Source organism: Gallinula chloropus, assembly GCF_964237585.1.
Source record: "Gallinula chloropus genome assembly, chromosome: 1".
NCBI lineage: Eukaryota > Metazoa > Chordata > Aves > Gruiformes > Rallidae > Gallinula > Gallinula chloropus.
The window spans coordinates 79,461,784-79,488,719 of NC_140085.1; the positions used below are offsets into that span (position 1 = coordinate 79,461,784).

A 26,936-nucleotide genomic window follows, 5' to 3' on the forward strand; every position below is an offset into this window, starting at 1 on the left:
TGAAGACTGAAAACATGATGTGTTACCATGATGACTGAATTTCCTTGACCAAACTCAGGTACCAAGGGTCCTTTATGAAGTCTTCCAAGTAAACAGGCTATTACTGCACTGCATTATACAGCTAAATGGAAAATTCATTCCAAGACAATGATGTGTTTACCTTCACATGAAGATTAGTTATAGAAGCATTGTCAGCACTTAAGGCAAACCATTCACAGTACATTAAGGAGGCAATTAGAGCAAAAAACATCTTCAGCATTATTGTTCTTACTAATTAGTAGCAGTCCACAGACACAAGAACATCAATAATAATATGAACAGTCAATTTGTACCCTCGACTTTCAGGAAAAAATATAAACAACTAAAATACATATTTTTGTCAAGAATTAAAACGTGTATATTTAACAAGGTATCATCTACATTAGCAACCCCTTGGGGTTTTTAACAAAACTGTTCAAATAATTAGGCATTCACTTCCGTTTCACTTGCTATTTTTTTAATCCTGTACACAAAATCCTCTAAAGGCACAGAAAGAATGGACCTGAATTTTGAAAACACAGTCATTCTGCATGCCCTGCTTGGCAGGACTTGTAACAGCATTCTTCTAAAAAAACCCAACAAATGCAACCACATGTTATAAATTAGTTAAATAGTTTTTATTTAGTTTGGTGCCCCAAATTATCAGCTACTTTTAGAGAAGGCAGCAAGTCCTTCAAGGAAGGGAAGAGACAAAGACAGAGCTTACATGTGCTTATACAGAGATTTAGGTTCCTTGCCAAAGGGTGGGTACTTACCTTCCCACTGGCCAGTCAGCACTAGACTCCTGCTAATGACAATGTCAATCTCTCTGGCACCATATTCCACAGCTAGCTTTATTTCTGCCAGTTTGGTTTCTAGAGGAGTTTGTCCAGATGGAAACCCAGCGGCCACTAGCAAGAAGGGGAATAGATGCAGACAGGAAGAAGAAAATGTTTTACAAATTGACTAAAAAATTACATATATCTCTAATGCACCAAAGTGCTTGCAAGTTACTTTTTTTTATCCCCGATTCTAAAACCTAAAGGCACCTCATTCTGCTCTCTCTTCACCTGCAAGACGCATTCTTCCCTCAAGAACTAGTGTCCAGAAAGATATTAAGTGTACCTTCTGAAGACATCTCTTTTACATGCTTTCAAGTTATTCCCAAGTAGCCTACATAAGAAAGCACAATATCTATTGCTTCCAGCAGATTGAGCAAACAAGGACTGAACTCATACATGAAGCAATGCATACATTTTTACTTTTAAGTAGTATTTCAAGTTAAATCCCAGTAATGTGTTTAACAGCTAAATTGCAATATAGCAACCATTACTTTCAAGATTATGTTTATGATGTTTAAGTACAAAACCCAAAGGTGACTTTGGAAATGGAAAAAAATAACAGCTTTGTCAGAGATCCTCTTTCTCTGAACCGTAAATGCATTTAGTTAGTATCTTTCCCCTACAAAACAATGAAACAACAACCAAAAAAAAAAAAAAAAAAAAACACCAGAAAACACAGATCTTAGCATTAAACAGCTGATCTAACTTCAAAGTTGTCCCCTGCTTTGAGCAAGAGGTTGGACAAGATGACACCCAGAGCTCCCTTCCAACCTGCATAATTCTTTGATTTTACTTCTTGCTTATTGTAGATTCAGGACTTGTCTCTTGTGTGTGGTGACTGGAGAAGAGCTGGCACTTAGATTTGTAAGTACAAGTCCTGAACCTGCAGGCTGCTCAGCAGGCAATAACCCCTGCCTCTGCACACAGCTTCATTGAAATCAGCTTGTAGGATTAACTTAAAAGCCAAAAAAAATGATAGGGAAAAAAAACCCCTTGCATTAGAACTCCTAAAGCTCATACTGCAGTATTACTACTACTATTATTATCATCATCATCATCTACTTAGTGTCTGATACTTTGTCCAGCACACTATCTCAATTTCTTCTATTTGGGCAAGGAAAACACTGGTTTATCTTCAGGAACTCTTTGAAGAGCTTTGAGAAAAAAACCACACCTGGTACTTCTGATAAGCCCAAAGTTGAAAAAAACTAAAAGATTCCACTCGAAGAGGATTCTCCTCTCCATTCCCCTCTTTCCACCTGATACCTTTTCACCTTAGTCTCTGAAACAAAAGCAAATCCAAACATCTGGGTTTTTCTTCATATTTCATAGCATCAAAATATTTAATTGGATATTTCTGAATAAAGCTTACCTGAAGCTACCGGTATGTCACAACCAGCAGCCTTCAGGGCCTTAACAGCATCGCTGACTCTTGCGGGATATACACAGACCGCTCCGACGGTAATGCCTGCAAAAGCCACAGTTCTCTTCTTCATATGTAAATCTCCACCTTCTCAAGTGCAATCCTTATTATGAGCTCGTGTGCATTGTTCTCATCTCCCACTTCTGCATTCTCACAGGGGTCTGAAACACCTACACTTGGGATGTCTGTTACATATCTCAAATGATTAGGGTAATTCTGTGTATTGCCACCTCCCTCATATTCGTTCACCAGACCATGGGAGTGAGTTTGCGTTAGCAGGAGTTAAAAATCCCAAGATTTTTATCAACAGATGCACTATTTAATGCCAACATGTATAATTAAGACATGCCTAGTCAGAAAACAACTGCAAGACAAACTGCATTGTTAAGCACTGGCCTTACTTGTTGAGCCAGACTGAGTCCAGCAGCAACTGAGCAGTCTTTATGTTAATGCAGTCCTACTGCATTTCTAGTTAAAATGCTATTCTTTCAAGTCTCAGATAACTGACCTCACATTTAATATTTAAACTGTCTCAAGAGTCCATAAATCCAAGGAGGTTTTTTTTAGAAAAGGCTGGTCTTTCATATTTAATATGTATGGCTTAAAACCAGAGGTCTGCTTCCCCTTTGGTTCTACATCGTATGACTTCAATCAGCGGATCAATGCCTGTGTAAAACTGAAGTATTTCTATAGCAAAAGCATGCCCCAAACGTTGCTAGGACTTTCTTTTTGTTAGTTCTTCCTAATGCCAACGTGACAGGACAAAATTCAAATGTATTTCACTGACATATCAGTGATTACATCTGAAAAAATTCAGAAACACTGATCAGACATAAAGCAAACCCTGAACTGGAAACAATACTTCAGATGTGGCCTCATCAGGGCAGACTAGAGTGGAAACATAATCTCCCTCAACCTGCTGGCCACTCTTCTTAACACTCTTGGCCCTGAGGGCACATTGCTGGCTCATGGATAACTTGTTTTCCATGAAGACTCCCAGGTCTTTCTCTCCAGAGCAGCTTCCCAATACATCACTCCCTAACCTGTACTGGTGCTTGGGGTTATTCCTCATGAGGTGCAGGACCCTACCTTTGCTTTTGTTGAACTTTATTAGGCTATGCTCCACCCAACTCTCTAGCCTGTCCAGGTCTCGCTGAAAGGCAGTGCAACCTTCTGGTGTTTCAGCCATTGCTCCCAGTTTTGTATCACCAAACAATAACCCAACTCTCTCTGCCTGTCCTCATAGGAGAGGTGCTCCAGTCCTCCAATCATTTTCATGAGTCCTCCTCTGGACTCATTCTAACAGGTCCATGTCTGTTTTGTATTTGGGACCCTGGAGCTGAACACAGTATGCCAGGTGGGTCTCATGAGAGCAGAGTCAAGGAGAAGAATTACCTCCCTCAACCCACTGGTCATACAGCTTCTCACACAGCAGCCTGGATACAGTTGGTTTTCCAGGCTGCAAGTGCACATTGCTGGATCATGTTCAGCTTCTTGTCCACCAACAACCCCAAGTCCTTCTCTACAGGGCTGCTCTCAATCCATTCTCTGGACAGCGTGTATTTGCGCTCATCAGGCATCATAACTTGGAGTGCTGCCTTAAGTCCATGCTTCACTTTGGTTACCAAGCTGAGAATGGATTTTTTTTTTCTCCTTGCATTTTTATATTAACTGAAAAGAATAGGTATTTTGCAGCTAAAACTTAAGGCAGTTGCTTTGAATAAAACCATATAGGACCTAGTTTGTTCTCCCAGGACTACTAGTTTTGTAGTGCTGCCTATCCTAACGCCTTCCATTATAGAAAGAAGAGGCCACTTTAACACCTTTCTGAAAATTGAAAGAATGAGGAAAAGCAGACATTTTCTCTACAAAATAAAGATGACAAACGATCATACCTTTATCATGCATGTCCAAGGCTTTCAGCAGATCCTCTCTGATGGGATGCTTTGCTTTAAAACAGAGTCTGCGAACGTTTGAAGGGGTATCATCACCCGAAAGAGTGGTAAGGTCTATGCAGGTGACAGCTTTCAGCAGCCAAGCAGCCTACAGGGGGAGTGAAGCAATGAAAACAGTTACTTCAGTTTATGCTTCTGAAGCCAAACTGACTTAGAAGATGCAGGAATCAGAAGCCTGGCTCTCATTCTAAGAATGAGGAAACATATGGGATGTAGCATGGAGGATATGCAAAAAATGATTTATGATAGACAGGGCTGGCAGGTATTTGCTCCTGTCTTGAGCAGTATCTACTGGTACAGAAAGGATCTGGAACCAAAAGTCTCCTCTCCCAGAACTAAAGGATCACATTTTTTGGTGTAAAAGCTAGCTACCAAATTACATCAACTACATAAGGAACCTCACTGTTATAATATGCTCCAATACTGTACAGAATGGAGTGGATGTTCTAATACTCCATTCCATACACTATGTCTGTGTCTTCAAGGCCTGTATGCGTGAGAAATTACACACGTGCTCCAAGAGAAGCACAGGTTTGCCATCTTCAGTAACCAGACGAGTCTACACAGCAGCAGTTTGCACGCTTACATGCTTCTCCTGCTGTGAAACGTGGAATCAGTGGGGGCAAGAACCTAGACATCTTAAAATTCAGGGTCTAGACTCCAGATGACCCACTTTCTTTTGCATGAATTGGGAATAAAAACCAACCGTAATTATCTGGTGGGGAAAAAAACTAGAGGTAAGGAACAAAGGCCACAGCACTCTTCAGAGGAAAATCCTACAGAAGTTTAAAAGACTTAGGAATTGGTGAATGGAAGAGCAGCACAGCTAAAAATTTCTTGCTGAACAAAAATTGAGCTTAAGACAGTATTCTGAAACATTTGTTGAAGGTTTTCTAGCAAATTCTCATTTACAGTGATGGAGTCACTCAAAGCTGATGTCTCTCAGTGGTCAACTATTCATCAAGGGGAGAGTTTACAATGGCAACATCCATTTGAGTTCTTCTCCTTCTCTTTGTCAGTACAAGCAGCAAAACTTGTTGCTTCTGCATGGAGATATTACTCTGCAACTCTTACGTGGCTGCCCAGCCTATAAACCTTTGGCTGATCGGAGTCTCCTTTCTGAACCTGCAGGAAACGTCATACTGAAAGTTGCTTAGGGGTGACTGAACAGAGTAATGAATCTTACTGACCCCCATTAGTCTCAGCTGGACTTCTTGTTTCTAACTGATTTCTACTTTCACCCTCTAATACTTCAAAAGGGTTTTTCACTTTAAATGGTTTTAAGTGTTTTTAACTTGGTATTTTTTATCCTTCATTTGAGGGAATTGTTGTTTCATCTCTTATGTCATGAATGCTAAAGTCATCATGACAAATGTAGTCATGGGAGTTCCATGAACTGGTATGAACTTCATTTTTTTAAAAAGGTTTTTAAAACCTTAAAAACTTGAATCTGTGGCACTGCTTACATACAAACACGTAAAGCTTTAAAATCTGTGAAATAAACAGCACAAGACTATCCTGCAATGGCAGTGTTCAAATACAGAAGAGACGCTTCTGGCATTCCTCAAAGTAAGAGCTTACAAAGTAGCTCAGTGCCAGTGTTACTACACAGGAGAGTGGAGAACTGTTAGTAATAATTAAACATTTTTCCTACAGCCATGTTGAGGGTGTGACATGAAATCACTTTCTTCCCAATGATTCTTTGTAATCAAAGACTGGCTCTCTTTGTTCTTTATATAGTAACTTTGGTCAATTCAGAAAACCTACTTTTTACATGACTGCACCTGCAGTATCTGAAGACAGCCAAGGTTATAGAACACCCTCTGGATTTTCTCACTGATACTGTTTCCGAACTCAGAGCCACTGGACTGCTACACTGACTTCTTATGCATAAGAAATTCTTAGGAAATGCTGAGCTGGTGTGTAACTTTCCTCAGTTCTGTCCATTTTCGCTTTAATCATAGCATTCAAAGGACAAACTTTCAGGTTCACCTAACAGGCAGGAAGCCTTTCTCTATCACCTTCCAATAAGATCTTGCAGCTACATCAAATTACCCCCAAACTGTCATCTGCAAGATCTGTGCTCATTGTGAATGCAGCTTCAGCTGCCCCAGAATGGCTGCTGGACATGCTAAGCTCAGTATCCCAGCTATTTTGAACAGCTTTTTTAAGAATTAAGTATAATTAAATGATCCTGGCTTTGTTCTATTACACTCCACTGTTAAGACTGATCCTTCATTGTCCCCTTCTTCCTGCTTACCGGTTTTCCATCACCATTGCAAGTGAAAACTTGTTTAGCATGCAGAGGGAAGGAATCACATGCATTTGCTTGTAAAACAGCTATTTGGCAACTGAAGAATCAATCTGTCCTTTCAAAACCAGTTACAACCCCATGGCTGAGAGCTCCCTGGGATCTCCAGGTTTGCTGCGTGGCATTTCTCAGACCTCACCCTCGGCTAAACGCTGCCAAAGCACTTGGGGCATCCTGCAGCCAGCTCTGCTTGCCCTTGCTCTCCCAGTGCTTCCCGTCTTGCCGCGGAGGCAGCAGAACCCAGCCCATGGCTCTGCTCAGCTGAAGGCGTTGGCTTATGTTGCTGACCTGGTGGTTTCGCGTTATGATTCTCACGTATAAACTGGAGGAACCAAAACGTGCACCAGGCCAGCGTCTGTCTGTTCTGCCAGAGGGCAGTAGCTGCAGAGGCTGAGTGCAACCAGCACCCTCTAAACATCTCAAGGAATCCAAGTCTGACTTAGAAAAAAGTTCATTCCCACCGCTGGCCTTAGCAATGGCTTATGTGAACCTATTCTATACTAATATGGACAACAACCAACCACTTGCCTTACCTCCAGAGCTGAATAGTCACATTCATGGGCTCACTCTTTTATTACTGTGTTTTTCTTCCCCACCCCACCCAGAGTGCCTTGGCCAGTCAGGATTTTTGAGTTTTAGGCAAGAACTAGTTAAGCAAAGAAATCACACAGGTTGGGGAAGTTTATGTAAAGAAAAACGATCCAGGTAGGTCAAACTTGACAGGGACCATGATCGTATCTTACAGCTTTAAAATTAAAAAATAAGGAGGCAGCACGCAGAGAGGTCTGTCTGGGAAACAGAATAAATGTGGTGGGTTAGTAATATGCAATTTAATCCACTCATGAATAAAGATGACTTAAATTCATTTGCGGTTTTGCCACTCATGAGTTATAAGGTTTTTAACTTGTTTGGATAAACGCGTCACCTTATTCCATCCCATCATCATCAAATACAAATTATTAAAACAAGACATGGACAAGCACATCTTTTAAGTTTACATGTATCTTGAAAAAAATTCAATATTGCAGCCTGGAGAGGGAGAGTGACTGCCTTAAAAATACAGGAACAGAATGCATAAAAAGAGCACTTACTTGCCAATTACCTTTCACAGTTCGCCATTTTTTAATTTGTTCTGCATGCCTCACAACTGCAGGTCGATTCACATGCACTTTTGAGATCCAGCCAAGTTCTGGGGTGGGGAAAAGAAAAAAAAGTCTCATCTATTTCTGCGTTCTTTTAATATATGGCGTGGAACTTCAGAAGACAGTTGTCTCTTGGTCTGGAACCCCTGAAGAGCACGTAGTGCTTTCATGTCCTTTTAAGGGCTTGCCTACTTATCATCAGTCCAAAATATCACAATAGCATTAACTCTTGTTAGGCTGTGATCTGTGACCTGGATGTTTCACACAGCATGTTTAGTTTGCCATTACAACTGAATTAATTCACTGCTGCTGAGAGACACTGCGCTGCCAGTCTTGAACTACAAAGCTTTTTATACACGTAGCATATAACAAAGCCAAGACCAAACCCACAGAAGAGCCCTCTGCCATTGCTTGCCATTTACTTCTTGATTCCAGAATTTGGTTACATTTATTCAGTCCTTTGCTCTATGCTGATACCCAGGATACAACAGCACTTCTTGTGTCAGAGAACCTTTGATTACAGGAACTGTACCCCACACTGTCACCAGAACTTCGGGACAGACCCTTGCATACACAAAAGCATTTGGATTGTTACTGTCTAGAGCTGTGTTACTGAATTTGCTAATAGGGACTGAAGAACTTCAGGTATCCAAAAGCCCTGAATTCCTGGGGAAAATGCCTGCCTGGAAGATGGTGATACAAATGCCTGCCTGTGAAGTGCTCAACTTGCCAAGCATGCAAGGGGACTCATGGCAACATTTTCAAAGTGTGAATTCCTTCAAGATGCCCACTGCAGATAGCCCAACTCACAGTCTCAGTGAGTATCAGCAGCCATAAACAATAGCCAAAGAGAAGCAGATACTCAATGCTTTCTAAGATAATGAAACTGTCCAGAAAGAGAAGCACCAAAAAATTGGACACCACCTAACAAAGAGTAACCAACAGAGAAAGGAGATTTGAGGGTTCAGGCCCTCGGATCTTAAAATTTCTGTGTAGTACAATAAACCAGAAGTATTATTTTGAATGTTAGTGAATACAAACTGCTCTCAGAAGTACACAGGAAAAATCAAGCAGAAGATCTTTAAAATCTCTCATATCACAAAACATAAATAATTCTTCTAAACATTAATCATATAAACAATCCATGGAAACGGACTGAGGACCTCAGCAGCAATCATTAGCCATGAACCGTCAGCAAGTCACCATCATCAATCAAGGTCAGCGTATGGACACATGCTTAGGTACTAAGCGATCTGAATTCTGGGTGACTTTCTTAAGAGCATCCTATCTCTACAAGTTGTCTTCACTACTGTATGAAACTTGTGTATCCCTTAAGCACATTGATTTATAAAGGTTTAAGACAGAAAAAGCTGACAGCCAAAATCACCAATTTTGTACAGAAATTTCATCCACAATTTTTTTTCTTCCTACTTCATAGTTTTAATGGCCAAATAAAAGTGTAGAACTAATATACTAGCTAAATTATGTGTAAATACAAGCTTGTTTTCCTAATTAGGCTTATGAAAAGCTCTGGAGAAACCAATTTAGGGAAAAGATGACTCCGTGGAAATGCAGGACAAAGGCATGAAACACAGCTAAGAGAAATTTTGTTCAAAGCATAGGACTTGCTACCACTCTCCTATCACTGCATACAAGTAATTAAATGAACAGTACCTGCAAGGTCAAAATGTTGGCCAAAAGCAAGAAAAGTTAAGCCAAAGAAGGACTTTCAAAGGAATCCTAAAGAAGTTAAGACTTTAGCATCTGACTGGATAGTGAAAAGGAAGGAGCTTGCAAAGTTGCAAACCACTCAAACAGCAAAACCTCTTCAATCCTCCTCAAAAGCAAGAAACTCAACTGACATGTAGAAAGCAAGCAGAAGAGAAAAGCTATTGCTACAAAACCGATGGCTAGACCTTTCCTTCTTTTTGAATATCAATAAATGCAAACCATACAAACAGAGAAAGTTGCAATATAAGCTTGTGAAACTTCTACATCCTCTGCAGTTGCTTTACAGTCAAGGCTTCTGTGTGATCACTTCCCATGGGGCCATTATGTATTTGACTAGTTCACAGAGAAGGAAAATACAAATAGGTAAATGAACGAAGGAAACACAAACACTGTGTTGGGATTCTCCTACTATGTGCCAAGTGCTCAGGTAGAATGATCTGGTCATAATCCCATTTATCAAGATAACTTTTGAACCCTACTGGGTGGCTGGTAACCTTTCAGTCCCTTTGGAAAATGCAATAAAATCCAAGCAGCAGTTTAGATGAGGAACTCGGCCTCTTGCTCTAAAATAGGGATCCTTTCAGCTACTCTGTTCTGACCTATTATTTTTGCATAATGAAAACCAACCAAGAAATCCAACCAAATAATTCATTTCTAAAAAGCTACTGCCTTCTAGTGAAAAGTTAAGAAGACTACAAAGAGAGCATTCAGTTTGTTATATGTGGAAAAAAGTTGTCTTCTTGATTCTTGGGGCATAAACCTTAAAGTGAAAGAACCAAAATTTCCCCCAGTAACGCTTCATTACTCATTATTTGGAGCAGATTCAGTCTGATTAATCTTGTGCTGGAGTTCAGCAGAAACACACTGCTCCTGTATCTGGCCCTACCTGACTTGTGAGCAGAGCCTCTCAGAAGGCCTGAGTAACCCCTGCAGGAAACACATAGGAGATAGTCAGGAGTCACACCCTTCTGCAGGGGATAGGGAAGGAATGCTTAAGGAATCCATAATCAATGGAGGAAAAGGGGGGTGGGGGGGGGAGAGGAGAATAGTGGAAGTTAAAAAGTCGCTATTTTTCTCAACTCCTTTTGCCCAAAGTCACATGTGAAAGTTACCAGGTGTCAGCAGATCGGCAGTAGCTGATTTCATGCTTTTAGTTCATTACCACTGTGATGAAATTCGTTGGCTTAAGCCCTGTTCACCAGGGAACACATTTTACCTTCTGTTTGCAGGAACTTGAGGCTAGCCATGAAGGTAGCTGACACATGGCAACTCAGCGAGGTGTAGTATCTGATTTCTGTGCCTGAGACTCAAGTTGACTTTAAAGACCACAGAATCTGGACCTTCAGGTATTTTTTTGAACGTGGGCTATCAAAGCACTGTGCAGAGCACAGGCAGGAAAGCTTAACAAAAAGCCAACTTAAAATAATTAGAATTTTAAAAAAGATTCATAATCAGAACTTCATCCTGCTTGTACAACTTAATGTGAGACATTATGCAGCTCACTAAAGGAAATAAAATGGTGTAATAAAAAAAAAAATGCACGGTGAGGAGGGACAAAGGTTCTGGTGATACGCAGCAGCAGATGGAGACTTCTATCTAACACAGACCTTTTATTCCAGCCCACTTCTCCATTAATTAAAGCAGTGGGCAAATGAAAACAAATATGTCTCAGAGTAATTGTCTCTAAATAGACTTTCAAAGTTTGCCATGTGAGGTCTCACCAAATCTTTAAATGTAAGCGTCTCTATTCAGAAAAATCACTCTCAATTCTAGCTTCTCCCCCACCCCACCTTAAAAAACAGAATAAAACCATTATTTGAAATACAACTGACTGTCTTCGGATTTTTTTATTCTCCCCTTCCCCCACTACCCCAAGCTTTATGATTTAGTATCTGGCTAAGGAAAACTATATTTAATTAGGCTCATTAACCTTGCAGTGTGAACACGTCTTTTTTTTTTTTTAAATAAGTCATCTGCTAGTCATCTGCACAGTCATGTGGCTTCAGGGATAAAAGTAATTAAAGCAGTTACACTATAGCTAATTAGCCAATATTCTGTAATCACTCTTCAAGTTTACTTTTTCCTCTGAAGACATCTGAAAAAATCATATTCAAAATCTTAACAGGAAATTAATCTCCCCTTTTTGAAGAACGTGAATCCAAAAATACCAAGCATTTCTTCAGAAAACAATAAATAAACCCACTTCATTGCTATAATTACATAAATATCTAAGATATCTAACACATTCCTCATAAAACAGACTAAGCTTTTCAGAAGCTTTTGAAAAAATGTGTAGATGGCATCCCTTCAGATGGTGAAACAAAGCTCAGGATGCCAGAGGCTGGAATTTCACAAGGAGTTTCAGGCAGCACTGTCCCCCAAAAAACCTGACCCCTCCCCAACATGGGTATTTCCTCCTCTATGCCAGAAGCAGCATGTGTGTTCCTGCTCTCACCATGAACACATGATAAGATGGGTAAGGGGAAGTGATGGAAGTGGTTAGTTCTAGAGAAGGGAGTGGTGCTGTGCCCTGGACCTTTAGTGGAGAAATGATGTATTCAGCTGGGGCACAGCCTGACCCCAGCTGGCCAGGAACAGCCAGCCAAAGCCACTGAAGAGAGAGAAAGGCTTCAGGAGCAGGTATCATACCACACAAGCTGTTCAGAGGTTATTCAGTTCCTTAAGACAGAAGCTGTAGGCATTCTCCCATAGTGACTCTTGCTATGAACCTATTTATTTTTAGAAGGGTCCTCCTTATATGAGAGTTCGGTCTCCCAGTCATCAGCATTCAGGTACTCAAAGCAGGCATTAGCCCTGAACTAGAAATCTGTTCTATTACCTTGTGACAGTGAAATCACAAAACATTGACCATCGATCACAGTATTCTCCAAAGCACTTTGAAAACTGCTGACAAGCCTCTCCTCAGAAAGCGAGCTGCAGAACAACGTGAGCTTAGTTTCCTGTTGGTCCAAGTCCTCTGCTGTTCTCTCTCTTCTTCCCTGGCTCCAGAAACCTCTCCTTACCCCAATAACCCAGCTTTCCTGTTATGGTCCTTCCAACCATGAAGTAAAACAGGACATTGTTACCTGCATAAAGCCCCCCTGCCAAAAAAAAAAAAAAAAATCATGTAATAAAAGGTCACGTAATTGCTGAGCTGTGCCTGCCTTACCCTCAACAGAGGGACTAATTTGGTCACTCCACACAATGACTTACTTATTTCTCAGACATCTATCTGTCCTTCAAATTTGATTAAAATTATCCACCAGATTCAAAAGGTGTTAGAAAGGAACAGTGAAGAAACAGAACCACACTGCAGGCTAAAACCAGCTATTAATATATTAGAACAGAATTACGCTGTCTTGAAAAGGGATGCAACACTTCATTATCTAAATGCCACTTTCCAACAGGCTAGCTCTCAAATGTAAATGGCTCAGAAATACCAACTATAATTAAAAATATCAATTGAAACGTAATGAATGTATTTCTGGCCCTTCAACCAGAGGGGCTGAGCAACAGATAGATTTAATTTTTTTTAGAATTCAAGAACATACTTTCCAAAACAACTGCAACCAATTATTCATTACTCAGAATACATACATGTGCATACGTATACACACACACACAGAGGTAAAAAAACACGTAATCATAGAGTAACTTGGGTTGGAAGATCTCTGAAGGTCATTTGCTCAAACTCTTGCTCAAAGCAGGGTCAGGTCTGAGCTCAGACCAGGCCGCTCAGGGATTTATGCAGCTGCGTTTTGATAGTCCCCAAGGACAGAGACTGCTCAGCCTCTTTGGGCACCTGTCCCACCGCCTGACCTTCCTGTGGGAAGTTGTTTTTCCTATATCTAGTCTGAACTTCTCTGCCCCAAGAGTAGCTGGTTGCCTCGCTTCATCCCACCAGGCAATGCTATGAAGATCCTGGCTCTGTGGTCTTGATACGCTCCCCGTAGGGATGAGCACTCTGCCCAAAGGACCCCCAAAGCCATCTTCTCTCCAGGCAGAACCAGCCCAGCTCCCTCAGCCATTCCTCATGGGGCAGGTGCTTCAGACCCTGACAGCCTTGGTGGCTCTCTGCTGATCTTGTGATAGTTTATCAAACTCCTCCTTCTGTAGGGGACACACAAAGCCCAACACAGTCTGATGAGTGCTGAGCAGCAAGGATAATCCCTCTCTTCACACAGGAGACTGTCTGTGTCCCCGTGGGAAGGGCCTGGGAGGCCACTGGCCACCTCTGCTGCCAGGGCTCTGCCTGCTCGTGCCCAGCCACTGCCCACCAGGCCCCTTTGGACTGAGCTGCTCCCTAGGCAGGCCCCAGCCGCAGTGGTGCCAGGGCTTAGCCTCCCTGGGGCAGGGCTCTGCTTCGGCCTGCTGAGCCTCGTGGGGATCCTAGTAGCCCCTTCCAACAGCCTCTATGAGTCTCTTTGATCTGGCTAATTTAGTGTCATCTGCAAACTTTACGAGCAAGCAGCCTATTGCCTCCTCTAGGTTACTGGGAAACAAAGAAAAAAAAAGTTGAACAGGATGGGGCCCGAGCTAAACCCCTGCACTACTTTACTTGCTACCAACCTCAAAGTATAAAGTATTATTGGCTCTCTCATCTGCTGGGTTTTAAAGATCCTGCTTGCCATTCTCTGAGTATACCCAAGGTTACTGAACTTCTTTCTCCCCAGTTTCTTAAGCTGTTGCATCAGAAGTCCATCTGTAGGGAGCACAAACCCCACGTGGCAGATGCCTGCATCCCCACAGTTAAACCAAAGGAGTATGCTACTAGCTTACATGACAAAACAGATGCTCATGGTTGTGTTTCACTATTTTGTTGTAAAGTGGCACATGATGCTTTTCTGAAAAGTGACAAAACACGAAGCACCTGTTCCATTACACTTCAGGGGCCTTGGGAGCAGAGCAAGAGAAGCAGACTCAATTCAGTCCCTGCAGGCATCGTGATGAACCGGAGTACCCAAGAATGACTCTGCAAACAGGGCCTGGCAATGAGAAACTTGTAAAACTCCTTATCCACTTTCCTTACACAACTCCCTTATGGCAAATGTATCACTGTATTAGACTAGGGGCCTTCTGACTAGTTCGTGCAAATCAGTGACTTTTTATCTATGTCACAGGTATCTGCTCTTTATTTAAAAAAAATACAACCCATTTTTTCTTCTACTAAAGAACAGAGGGACGAAGGGAGGGCTTTTACAAAAATGTATTTATTTTGCCAAAAGAAATCACACAGGAAAGCACTGTATGCTGAGATTTGAAAAGAGTTTGGTTTGTCATTGACAAACAAGTAGATGCTCTCTAAGTTTACTACTACAATAATGACATTAGGCAGCAAGCACAGAAATAGCAGACAGAAAATGACTGAAGTAATATGTTTTTAAGTAAAAGATATTTTACCACTAGGTGTCCCCATTAGAAAACTGTAACTGCAGAATGGTCTGGGAGATAGGAGCAGATAGTTGGAATTACTAATAAAGATGTCAAAAGCTTCAAAAGCTGAAGTGCCTAAGCCAGAGAAGCAACGTGAATTGCTAGTGATCATGAAAGATAAAGACAAGGGCTTAATATGTCCTTTTGGAGTACTGCTACCAGGTAAGATACAGCAACTTAAGTAGGATCCCTCTGTTGCTCACCATTAACAATCACAGAATCTTAGAATACTGTGAGTTGGAAGGGACCCATAAGGATCATCCAGTCCAACTCCAGGCTCCACAAAGGGCCAGCCAAGTCAGAGCAAGTGACTGAGGTCATCATCCAGATGCTTCTTGAACTCAGCCAAACTTTATGCTGTGACCACTTCCCTGGGGAACCCATTCCAGCGCCCAACCACCCTCTCAGTGAAGAACCTCTTTCTAGTATCCAAGCTAAACCTCCCCTGTCACAGCTTCATATCATTCCCTCAGGTTCTATCACTGGTCACCAAAGAGAGGAGATTAGCATCTGCCCCTTCGCTCATCAGGAAGCTACAGACCACAATGAGGTCTGCCCCCAATCTCCTTTTCTCCAGGCTAAACAAGCCAAGGGACTTCAGCCTCTCCTCATAAGACTTCCCCTCCAGACCTCTCACCACCCTCATTGCCCTCCTCTGGACACTCTCCAATATTTCTATGGCCCTCTCGTACTGTGGTGCCCAAAACTGCACACAGGACTTGAAGCGAGGCCGCACCATTGCAGTGTAGAGGGGAATAATCCCCTCTCCGGACCAGCTGCCCATGCCATGCTTGATGCATCCCTGGATACAGTTGGCCCTCCTGGCTGCCTGGGCACATTGCTGGCTCATGTTTAACTTGCTGTCAACCAAGACCTCCAAACGCCTCTTGAACATTAGTTGACTCTGCCTCTTGGGCAGGAGAGGGTTACTTACAGAAGAAAGAGTTATAGAAAATACTTGGAACATTCTCAAGGATTATTTTAGTGGGTGCAAAAAACACAACAATTTTACTGTGCTGGTCAGCAGCACATTGACAACTTTTCCCATGATTACAGCTGTACAGCAGATCCGGTCAAATGCCAGTGAGGTCACCTCTGCCTTCCAGTAATTTCCCACTCGGCATTACAGCCCTCCTTACACGAATGCCTGTCTGTTGGAGGATGACTGTTTGACAAGAAGTTAACTGACTTCACATCCAAGTTTCTGGACTCCCCACACAGACTAATAATTAACTGTAAGATTAAATTTACAGTAAGAAAAAGCACCACATGCAAGCTAGCTTTAAGAGGAGTGCATCTGCTAACTTCCATGCTACCTTTTTTCCTGACACTGAATTTTTGCCACCACATTAACAGGTTTGCTTCCGAAAAAGATGCTGTTCAGATGGCTGCAGTTGAAACTCACCTGACCCTGGCAAGCAGCTTACAGACAGGCACATCAGAGAGCAACTTGACAACTTCCTTTCAGGAGTTACAACATTTCATTACAACATTTCAGAGAATGAAAAGAGAGTCAACTCTCAGTTGTCCACGGGCTAATCATGTTAACTGCATATTAATCATGTTAATTGCATACTAGCTCTGTAAAAATGCCCCTGCCTGTGCTAGAGACAGGAGTGTAGCCACGTGACCCTGTGCAGCATGTGGTCCTGAACTCTGCTCCTACTAACTTTGAAATCTGCCTGTTCCACACCAGCTGTCCTTTGCCTTCATGTCTTCTGTGATGCCACCCCTGTATCTCCTATGCTTAATTTACATCTACTTGTATTGACTGAATTATCATACCTTGAGGGCAGACTGTAGGAAGGCTGATCATTTTAATTCCTTCCACCACTGCGGCTGGGATTTGCTGGGTGGACAAGCCAGAAAGCTGTAGCCCTTTCTCCTTCCCCATCCCCAGCAATCAGCAGAAGAGCAGCTCCAGTGAGAATCAGAAAGGTGTGCAAGAAGGGACCAGGCCATGCTTTGGGACAGGACAAGGACTGTGGAGTCCTGCAACCTGGTGCCCCGCCTGAGCTGAGGCTGTGAGCCACGGGCAACCCCCAACTTCCCTTTTCACGTGGAGTCCCGAAGGGAAGGCGCATCAGCCCCACAGGCTTCCCGGTACGTACGTTACAGGATCTACTGGGATCGCCGGTTCCCGCTCCGGCTTTTCAGAAAAGCCAGCCTTTGCAGCGGCCCGGCCCGCACACGCTGCTCAGGGTGGCTCGGCCGAGGGAGAGCCGTGGGCGGGAGGCCGGCCGGCCCCACCGCCGGGAGCCACCCGGCGCCTCACCCGTCCGGGCGCCTACCGGAGCTTTTCCTCCCGTTCCCTGGGCGGACGGCCCTGCCCGAGCAGCGCTCCCCGGTTTGCCGCCGCAGGAACCCCTCACGCCACGGCTCGGCAGCTAACAGCTCTCACCGGAGGAGCCAGGGCTGGGCCTGCTTCCACAGCCCCGCCGCAAGGCGGGTGGGCGGCCCGGCCCTCCCCCTAGGCCGCCGCCCCTTACCCAGCTCGGTGCCCGGGTTCCGGCCCGCCATGGCCCGCGCTGCCGGCTGCACTCCGCCCCCGCTGGCGGACCCGGGCGGGGCGGGCAGACTTCGGCCTCACCGGTCCCGCCCCACGCGGGCAGGAAGCGACGGCGGGGCGGGCTCGGCCAGTCCGCTTCAGCCCCGGGAGCGCAGTGCTCTCCCGCTGCCATCGCGTTACTACCGGGCCCACCGAACCGGCCCGTGGGCAGCTAGGCAGCCAAAGCGGACCCCCCACCCCTCAGCCTCCACTAGGTACGAGACCACCCCCCTTCTCTGACAGGAATCACTACAACAGGGAGTTACGCCAACACGTAGTAATAGCAAGTATGCTGTTGTGATGATGAGGTCTCCAGGCAGCTTCCACTTTCTTCAAGTTGCCACTCAGGCCCTTCTCGCTGAGGGCTGGCAAAGAACCCACAACAGCATCACTTCAAGCAGGGAAGGGGTACAGCTCTGAATCCTGCGTACACTATTCCATACATACCTGTGAAACCACCTACTTGAAATACGGCACAAAGACCATAACCCCCAAGGAGCTCCACGATGGGGCAAGGCCTGCAAGCTTTTAATTTTAAACACATCCTTCAGCTTGTAAAATGAAGAGTTTCTAGAGTAAAGTACCAGATTTGGTGCCCTCAAAAGGAAATTGACAGGGCTGAAACCTTCAAGTCAGAGGGGTGCAAGTTGCTTTCAAACTCCCTAACTGCAAAACTAATTTTGGGATAGTACTAAGGATACATTATTTCTGACTAAGAAACCCCAATTCATAGTTATCATTCTTTGTTTTCTTTCTTACTCTGCACCCCATCCAACAGTCAAGGCTGGAAGGAACCTCCATCAACCACCAGAGTCCAACCACCTCTTCAAGCAGATGCAGGATGTTCCCTCAGGACCTGTCCAGTTGGGTTTTGAGCAGCTTCAAGAATAGAGACTTCCCAACCTTCCCAGGCAACCTGTTCCAGGGTTTGGCTGCCCTTCACAATGGAAAAGTATCACTTTTCTCCTCTTGGTAAAGAATACCTCATGTAAACCTTTCAGCATGATATTAAAAGGAAATGACAAGTGGGAGAATGGCAATATTTTCTTTAATGAAGAAAATACGATTTGTAACCTTGAAAGAGTAACTTTTGATCCAGTCTGGAGGACTAAACCCAAGCTTTACACAGATCCATAGCCAACCTCCGAGATTTTCAAGTACAACCAAATATTTCAGGCAGCATATTTAATTTAGGAGTTCTCACTGCTTTTGATTTTAGAGACTCATGTTTACATTCAAACTTTAAAGAATAAAAAAAAGACACAAAGCTTACAGATCAAAGAACTTGCCACCCTCTGTACCAACACTAAAACATTCTTATTGCTCTCTCTCTGTAAAGCAAAACCAAGATGCTAGAAAGTATTATGTAATTATCTTGGTTCCTTTTCCATCTCATGAACCCAACGCTCAACAGTAAGATACAAGTTTTGAGAGGCATTTTATTTAGACAACTGAAAATAGTTAAACATTCAGAAGTTGTATACAATGAAACAAACCCCGAATCAAATTATTTTAGTACACAAGCCTTTCTTTTTAACTAAAGCCAAATTTTCCAACTTTCAATAAAGAAAAACCAAAACAACAAACCAAAAACAAAGGGGAAAGTCATTGTATCTCTTCTCCATATTAAAGAAAACACACTACAATGAGTCTAATCGAAATTGGAGAGACTGGATCTTGGCTTGCACGCTTCTTTGAAAAGACAGCAGGCAGTTATGCTAAAGAGATAGCAAAACTCTACTACCTGTCTTTTTTCGATGTTGTTGTGGATACTCAGTTCTCTTACAGACAACACCTAGCCAGTTCCACCGCATTCTCATCAATTACTGCCCATCTTTGCCTTATGTAGAGAGCGCACTCTGGAAGGCTGCCGTTTATCACTGTTCACTTGATTTAGTCGTGTATGTCCATGTGCTGCGTAACAGTTGCAATGATCAGGCCTTGACTTCAGGAGTTGAGCTGTACACTGAATCTGAGTTTTCAGAGGCAAGCTCTTCTGCAATTAAATAAAAAGAATATTATTTAACTTCACCTTAAATATATAAACCAAGGAAATGTTGCAGGTATTACTTGAAGACCAGTTCAGTGTGTTTTCCCCTTTAACCTGATCCAGTTATTTTATGCCATCGGCTCAGTCTAATCTGACACTTACCACATGATCATTTTCAGGAAAACTTACTCAAAGATCTTTAAAGAAGAGTGAAAAATGCTAGAAGGTACTTGAGGAAAACTAACTCTTCCATCCATACTAAAGAATATCACCACCTTAACTGATCTTAATGCTTAGCCGAGTGGAAGCTGGCAGTTCAGTGCATTACCTATTTCTTCCTCCGCAGTTCCTGGAAGGGTGGTCCTTGCTTTAGCTGCTTCTGCATTCTCCTCTTCTGTAGACAGGAAGGAGAAAAAAAAGTCAACACCTTCAGTTCCCCTCACCCACCTTAGTAAATAAAATATAAAAATCCTCCACTTAACCTTGAGGAGAAAGAGTTGGGTAAGCAACTCCATGGCTGGATACTCCCTTGCAGTCTTACCAACATTGCTTCCCACCCACCCCCTACACATTTACAGAACCGAAGGACAATATAAGCTAAGCCTAATCATTCACACATCTTCCTAGAGATTCTCATATCCTTAAGATTCATAAAAACAGCACTGCTTATTTCTTGCTCTATAGCTTAAAGATACATCAGAGTATTTGCTTCACTATACGCAAAGTGTCTACATTCAGTAAGCTTACAGGTCTGACGTTAAATGGCTTACATGGCAGCTACCGAAATAAATCCTTCCATCGCTACACACCTGAGTGGACACAGAGACCCTCAGAGGACAGCAGTTACTGTAGGAATCTCAGGTGTTTACCATTTATGGTGGGTATCACTTAGTGCACAGGGAGCAGGCAAGTTTCACCAGGAACAAGCACACACTTACCAGGAACTACACACTTCCAAAGACCATAGGTTTTCCCTACTGTTGTCTGCCACAGCCGTAGTGTACCATCCTCAGAGCCACTTGCGTATAACTCTCCATCAGGGCTAAATCTCACGCAGTGAATCGGACCAAAGTGTCCCTTGTAAGATTCTATAAGGGAACACAGAAAGACCATTAATTGCAAATTTCAGTAAACAACTATTGACAAAAATTACTACCAACTGATTGGAAGAAGGCAAAAAGTACTAATGGGGGTCACTTTCTCAGTATTTAACTTTAATAGAAGCTCTGTTTAGCATCTAATTTGCAACTCAGCAATCTCAAATTTAGATTTAATTAATAACATTATTAATGCTTTAACAACTGCAAGAAAGCGGGTGTTTGTTTATTCAAGGCAAAACTACAAAGCAAGCCAGTAGCATGGAGTACACACATGCTCTGTGCCTTCAACCACTCACTCCATACATGTACAATTTTAACAAGGATGGGTTCAAGTGGACAAACTCTGAAACACAGTTTTTAAAAATACGTAATTGGCCAACATCAAGCAGCATAGAAATGCCACATTTTTCATAAAAGCCAGTAGCTGCAACTCATTAGACATACCTAATGAATGCTACAGTATGACACAAGTTACAGATGGACAACTTTTTCTTTTAAATAGGTGCAGAGAGCTAATTAATGAAGACTACAGTTAGTCCAAGAAGAATTACAATGGGTACAATGAGATAGAAAAACATGATTAACAATATACTTTTTCATTCTCTTGCATAGCATGCTATGCTGAGACTTAATATGGTACATCAGTTGAATTTGTGAATCATTACTTCATTAACCTAATACTCACTTCAGAGCTCACTTTTGATAACATAAGACAAACGTACCTAATTCTTCTCCTGTATTATAGTCATATTTATAGAGTTTAAAATCTTCACCACCCGCAACCAAACATTCTTTTGCAGGGTGAAGTGATGCAGAATTGATTGTAGCAGGTGCTTCAAAAGACTTAATCTGCTCTAGACTGAGAGAGAAAAGTTTGTTAACAGAGTTCATTAAAAAGAAAAAAAAAACAGATCCTGAGAGACAAGAAACAGTGGTTCTGCTCATCACAGCTGCTTCTAAGGAAAAGGGAATACACCCACACACAGTTTCTGAAACAAGTTTTAATACTGGCAAATCGCGCTCATCAAGTTGGAAGAAAAGCTCACACATGCAGAACTACCTTCTGGAATAAGTTTAAGTGTGTAACCTCCTTTCTGAAGACATCATAGAAATGTCCAGATAATCAATTTTTTGGAAAGTAATGAACCGAACCCTGGATGAAACCTATTTCACCATAATTACAGTTAGTGTGAAATACAAAACCAGCACCAAACCTCTACAGTCTAGCATCTTAAAAACAGTTGGGGTTTATTATTTTAGAAGAGAGCAGTCCTTTCATTGAAAATTGTCCCTTGAAAAGATGACAAGTCAAGATGTCCACTAACACCAGTTCTGACAAGTTGGTGACTTTGGCCTTGGACAGTCAGTTTTTAAACCACACTCATTACTCAACTTTGTGAAAATTCTGTGTTTTGGACTCACGTTTCTGCACTATGAAAAGCAATAGTCTTCCCATAGGTTATCACAAGTATCTGTCCTTCTGGAACATACTCCATGCTGCTCACTGACATCGCAACATTTAGTGCCTTCACTTCAGTCATGGTACTCCGGTCCCAGAGGCTTAAGAAGAAACAAAAATGAAAAGAGACTCAGATGACTCCAGCAAATCAAAGTTTTCACCTCCCATGCGTGGCAAGATTTGGATCACAAAAGCAGCCTAACAAAGACCATGATTTGATTCCACAGGTACTTCAGATTTGCAGCTGCATACTTATCTTCTCTCTCGCCCAGACAAAGTTTTACAACATGCTTACTTTGAAATGCTGCTACTTTTGAAGCTTACTGCAACAGCATTAAATGGTACACATACCATTTAACTACTCAAGAATTCTTTTAGAGATTAAAAATCTTCTTCCACATCTCCTGAGCAATAGAGCTTTCTAGAAGCAAGGTTTGAAGATTCCATTCTGCCTTTTTACCTCAACAGACAGAGGTATGTAATGCCACGTTATACAAAGAAAAGAGATTCATTTAAGATCATATAGTTTTCTATTTAGGGGTGCAAGAGCTATCTAAACAGAGAAGTAATGAACTTGTTGTAGCAGGGCAACTAAGAGCTGACCACTGAACTTCTATTTCTACAGTTCAGATAAAAATAAACAAGACCAAGCTCTTGCCTATCTTGAACACTATGAAACTGAAATGAATGGGAGCTGAAAAGACTACAGGAAACCAGCAGTAACCTTCTCATCCTTCCTTCCTTCCACAAAGCAGAAAAGACTATTCTATTTCTCTCTCTCCTTTGTGCCATAATATAAGAATGGTGAGATAGCTAGGCATGAGATGACGCTGGTTGTATCAGCCAGAAAGCTGAAGAACCACTCAGGCCCATCTCCCATCTTTCCTGGGCAGCACAGTTTGAGGAAGGATCTTTGCCAATTCATCTCCCCAGCAGCAAGATTTGTCTAGGTTTCAGCACATCTCCTACCAGCTGAGCATAAACACTTAACTGTGACACTAGAGCCAACCCAACTTGTCAGCATGCCACAGAAACAGGCCTACATCTATCAACTGTGCACTGTTTCCAGATACTCTTCACAGTGCCTGGCTAGACCATGCCTTGTGCATCTTTCAAGGCTGGACTGCAGAAGACAAGGCAGAAATAATGCTTTTGCACAAGATCTCATCTATAAATTTATCTTATCTAGGACTGTGAAAGGTATAAACCCATTCTATTATGCAGTTCTCCAAGACCACCCCTTCTTGGACTAGATGATCCTTATTGGTCCCTTCCAACCCAGGATATCCTATGGTTCTTACCAGGGAGGACATGTTTATGGGATATGTTAGAATTATTACAAAAGTTATGTCTCTAACAGCAGAAGAGAACAGTATTAGGCACGCAGCTGTAATAATCTGGGATTAAATAACATGTGTTACTTATATCCTTTAAAAAAACCCCACCAACAACCCAACAAAACCATAACTATCTTCTCACATAGTTTATTACAGTAAATAAAAGCAAACTTCTTAGAAAACAGAAAGTTATTTTTTCTTACCGGACAGTTTTATCATCAGCTGAAAGAATCTGTTTGTCATCACTGCTCCATAGAGCCTTTTTAATGCCAGAAGTGTGTCCACTGACAACATCAGGTTCTGAAAATAAAGCCAAAGGTTTCAATACATGCAAGAAAATGAAATAATGTCATGTAACAGTTTCAGAGCTCTCAGCTATTTCCATTTACTAGAATGACTGTAAAATTACTTCAAGCACTTACGACTTTATTTGTAGATCTTATTCCAGGGACAGGATAAATGTAATTTGGGTATCTGGTTGCCTAAATTTAAAAGGCTTCACTAGTTTAACATCAAGGTTCTCTAGCTTCTGTCAATCATCAGTAGTTCAGCATCAACATGAATTTCATACACACATACATGGAGACTTTTTTTCTTTCAGATGACTAAATTTTAATTAATTAGACCTATTTCTAATGAGTCTGCACTGAACTGAAACACACTACCCTTAAAGTCCATTATACATAAACTAATTTACCCACAAACACGTAAACTTCACACATACAGAGTACCTTACTATAGCAAAAAGTTACAGACACTACAACTGTAAAAAACAGTCCTCAACTCTTATTTTTTTGTGATTCACAACATAAAGTAGCTCTTCATTTCAGAACTTTAACTCCCAAAAAAACCCAAGAATCAGTTCTAGAAGGAGACTCACCTGCTTCAGGCTTGCTCAAGTCATAGATACGTAACAGTTTATCTTGTCCACCTGTTAACAGATAATTGCTATCCTGAAACAGAAGTTATAAAGAGTCAACTCTACTTTGAATCAAAATAGCAACCTTCAACCATGAGTCTTAAAACAACAGTTCTTTCTCTCAGACAGCCTCTAACACACTTACTGCTTTTAAGCTATAATCATAAGAACCTGAAGCAACATGCCAGATTATTTACCTGTTAAGATACACAGATAACAAGTAGCAAAGTAAGTAATAGCAAATCATACTGAGGAGATTACTTCCCAGGTTAATAAGGTATAAAGGTTTTTCATACCTGTGTAAAATCCACGCTTTTGACAATGTGTTTGTGAGCCAACGTGATTAGTTCATCACCTGACACAGCATCCCACACTTTGCTAAATGGCAAAAGAAAACATTTGTATTTTTCTAACACCAGGACAAATCAACATGTGATTAGTTTGTAAGCAATCTTTCCTGGCACTACCATAACGTTTTATAAATGCTACATTCTTACAAGTTATAGCCAAGTCAGACAAGGACAATATATGGCTTTTACTAAAGCTTTTTTTTATGCTATCCTACCATTTCCCTTTATCCTTTTCTTCAGGCTAACAGCAGAATAAGGAGCATTTTAGTTTTAAGACAAAGGCAGTTCTTCTCTAGAACTTCATTAGCAGAGACTGACCTTGAACAGGATTCAGCTTGCCAAATATTATTAAGTGCTGTAAAGAACATAAACAACACCCCCAAAAAAAAAAAATCAAAGAAATAATTCACTAGAATTTTCACAACAGTTTTCATCTAACAAGAAGAGGAAAACTTATAGAAGCAAAATAAGAATTGCTTTTTAAAATTCTGCCTTAACTACAGTGCCAGAGATGAGAGTAGCATAGAAATGTTAATTACCACACTGGTTTGCTAGAATAAGTATATTTACCAGGAAGCAATCATAGTTGCTCATCATTATGGAATTAACTACTGCTTTCAAGGACCTAAAAGTCTAGGTTCTAATTTGGCTGGCTATAAATAAGCTAACGATTACTAAAGAAAAACAAATGAATTGGCTATTTGCTACAGTTATCCATCCCCAAAGAGCACTTCAGACTAAAATAAAAACACAGGCTTCAAAGACAGTTAACCACTTACGCTGTAAAATCTGCTGCCGCCGTAGCTGCTTTAGTGGCATCTGTGTTCAAAGTGGCACCCCAAACAGCACCTTTATGACCTAGAAACGTGCCAATCCAGTCTCCAGTGTCACCCTGGCGCAGCATGGGCTTGCCATCTTCACAAAAACAAAACCAATATTCAGGTAACATGATAAAAAAAAAGGAAGCTGTTTTAAAAGAAATACTCCTTTACACATGGAAATACCACTTTACTTTATGACGCTATTCTTTGCAAGGTGGTTTAACTGAAGAGCTTAGATATGGAGCTACACTTGCTACATACGGTTAGAAATATAAAATACGGCTCTAAATGGGATAGAAGTCTCCATAGGTTTGCATAAAGGCAGAAGTGAGATAGAAAGAAGCACTTTGTTTCTGTTTTAGTTTGACGCAAAATTTTCTCCAGGCAGGACAGGTTTGGGTTTTCATTTTAGAACAATATTTTCAGATTAGCAGCATTCAGTCTTGCGTTTGCAGTCAGATACATTCAAAAATATGTATCAGGGTTGTCATAAAAATTAAACTGAAAGCTATTCCCATGATTATTTTTTCTGGGAGGCTATCAAAAAGTTGGTCAGACAAGATGCAGAGCTGAACTGGAGGCACTCCAAGGCAGAAAGCAACGCTTTTTTAAATTTACGAAGAGGCACATAAGAGCAGCATACACACGCATAAAAGGGAGATGCTATTCCCGTAACGAGAAGAGAGTTCTCATGGGAAAGGAGGCGGGCGTCATCGTTCTATGTCCAGCAAGGCAGCTGCCCCGGTTAAACGGGAGCTCTTTAAAACCTGCAGCCCGTGAGCACGGAGCGCAGAAACGAGCACTTTTAGAGCTAAATCCCGTAAAGCCTCCCCCTCCCGCCCCCCCGTTCGGTTTCAGACTGGGCGAATGCGGGCTTTGAGACCCACCCCCAGGCCAAGTCGGTAACCAAGCGCCAGGAAAAATCAGCTTCCCCCCACCCTTCTCCACTCAGTAGCACGCCGGCACTACCCTGTGCGTACCAGCGCTTCGCCGGCCGAGCAGCGGCCGCTCGCCCACACCCCACCCCCGGCAGCCCCCCCACCCCCCGGCATCCCGCGGCCTCCTCCCGCGCCCCAGCTCAATCCAGCAGCATTCCCCCCAGCCCGAAAGGCGATGCGCGGCCTACGAGCTGTGGGGAGGAGGCGCGGGCCAGCCCCCCCGCTTCCCACATCCCCCCTCCCCGGGGGCGAGGGTATCCTCGCCGGCCAGACTGACCCAGGAGGGCCGGCGGCCTCCGCCGCTGCCCACCCGCGCTCACCCTTGCAGGCGCTGATAAGGAAGTAGCCGTAGGGGGTGACGCCGCTGAAGGCCAGGTCCACCACGGGCCGCGTGTGCCCGGAGCACGTCAGCGGGGTCTGCCTCATGGCCATGGCGGCGGGGGGGGGAGAGGGGGCGCGGGGCGGCGGCGGGGCGCGCGCGCACGGAGCCCAGGAAGGGACACGAGTCCGCTCCGGCCGGGCAGGAAACGGCGATCGCGGCAGCGGCGGCGAGGGAGGAAATGACGGCACGGAAACGCTTCGGCCCGGAAGCTACGTCAGCTGGCGGGCGCGCAAGCGC

The 26,936-nt window shown here is 42.7% G+C and overlaps 2 protein-coding genes across 2 annotated transcripts in view; both read right to left on the reverse strand.

The window, feature by feature from the left end:
• The window catches only part of DERA (deoxyribose-phosphate aldolase), a gene marked incomplete at its 5' end in the record, with an annotated part of 53,477 nt that extends 36,102 nt beyond the window's left edge, over positions 1 to 17,375 (reverse strand). Inside the window, 5 exons of the mRNA XM_084275316.1 lie at positions 795 to 929; positions 2,233 to 2,328; positions 4,179 to 4,326; positions 7,641 to 7,738; positions 17,345 to 17,375. Of these exons, the coding sequence (XP_084131442.1) occupies positions 795 to 929; positions 2,233 to 2,328; positions 4,179 to 4,326; positions 7,641 to 7,738; positions 17,345 to 17,375 (508 nt within the window). The remainder of the gene's footprint in view (positions 1 to 794; positions 930 to 2,232; positions 2,329 to 4,178; positions 4,327 to 7,640; positions 7,739 to 17,344) is intronic.
• Positions 17,376 to 18,434: 1,059 nt separating this feature from the next.
• STRAP (serine/threonine kinase receptor associated protein) lies at positions 18,435 to 26,840 on the reverse strand. Its single transcript, XM_084279582.1, has 10 exons — positions 26,638 to 26,840; positions 25,338 to 25,473; positions 24,505 to 24,586; positions 24,170 to 24,242; positions 23,493 to 23,589; positions 21,916 to 22,053; positions 21,216 to 21,352; positions 20,332 to 20,481; positions 19,722 to 19,787; positions 18,435 to 19,399 (listed from the first exon to the last, which is right to left on the reverse strand). Exons 1-10 carry the CDS (start codon positions 26,747 to 26,749, stop codon positions 19,338 to 19,340), a joined length of 1,053 nt encoding a protein of 350 aa, XP_084135708.1. The 5' UTR covers positions 26,750 to 26,840; the 3' UTR covers positions 18,435 to 19,337.
• Between the last annotated feature and the right edge of the window lie 96 nt (positions 26,841 to 26,936).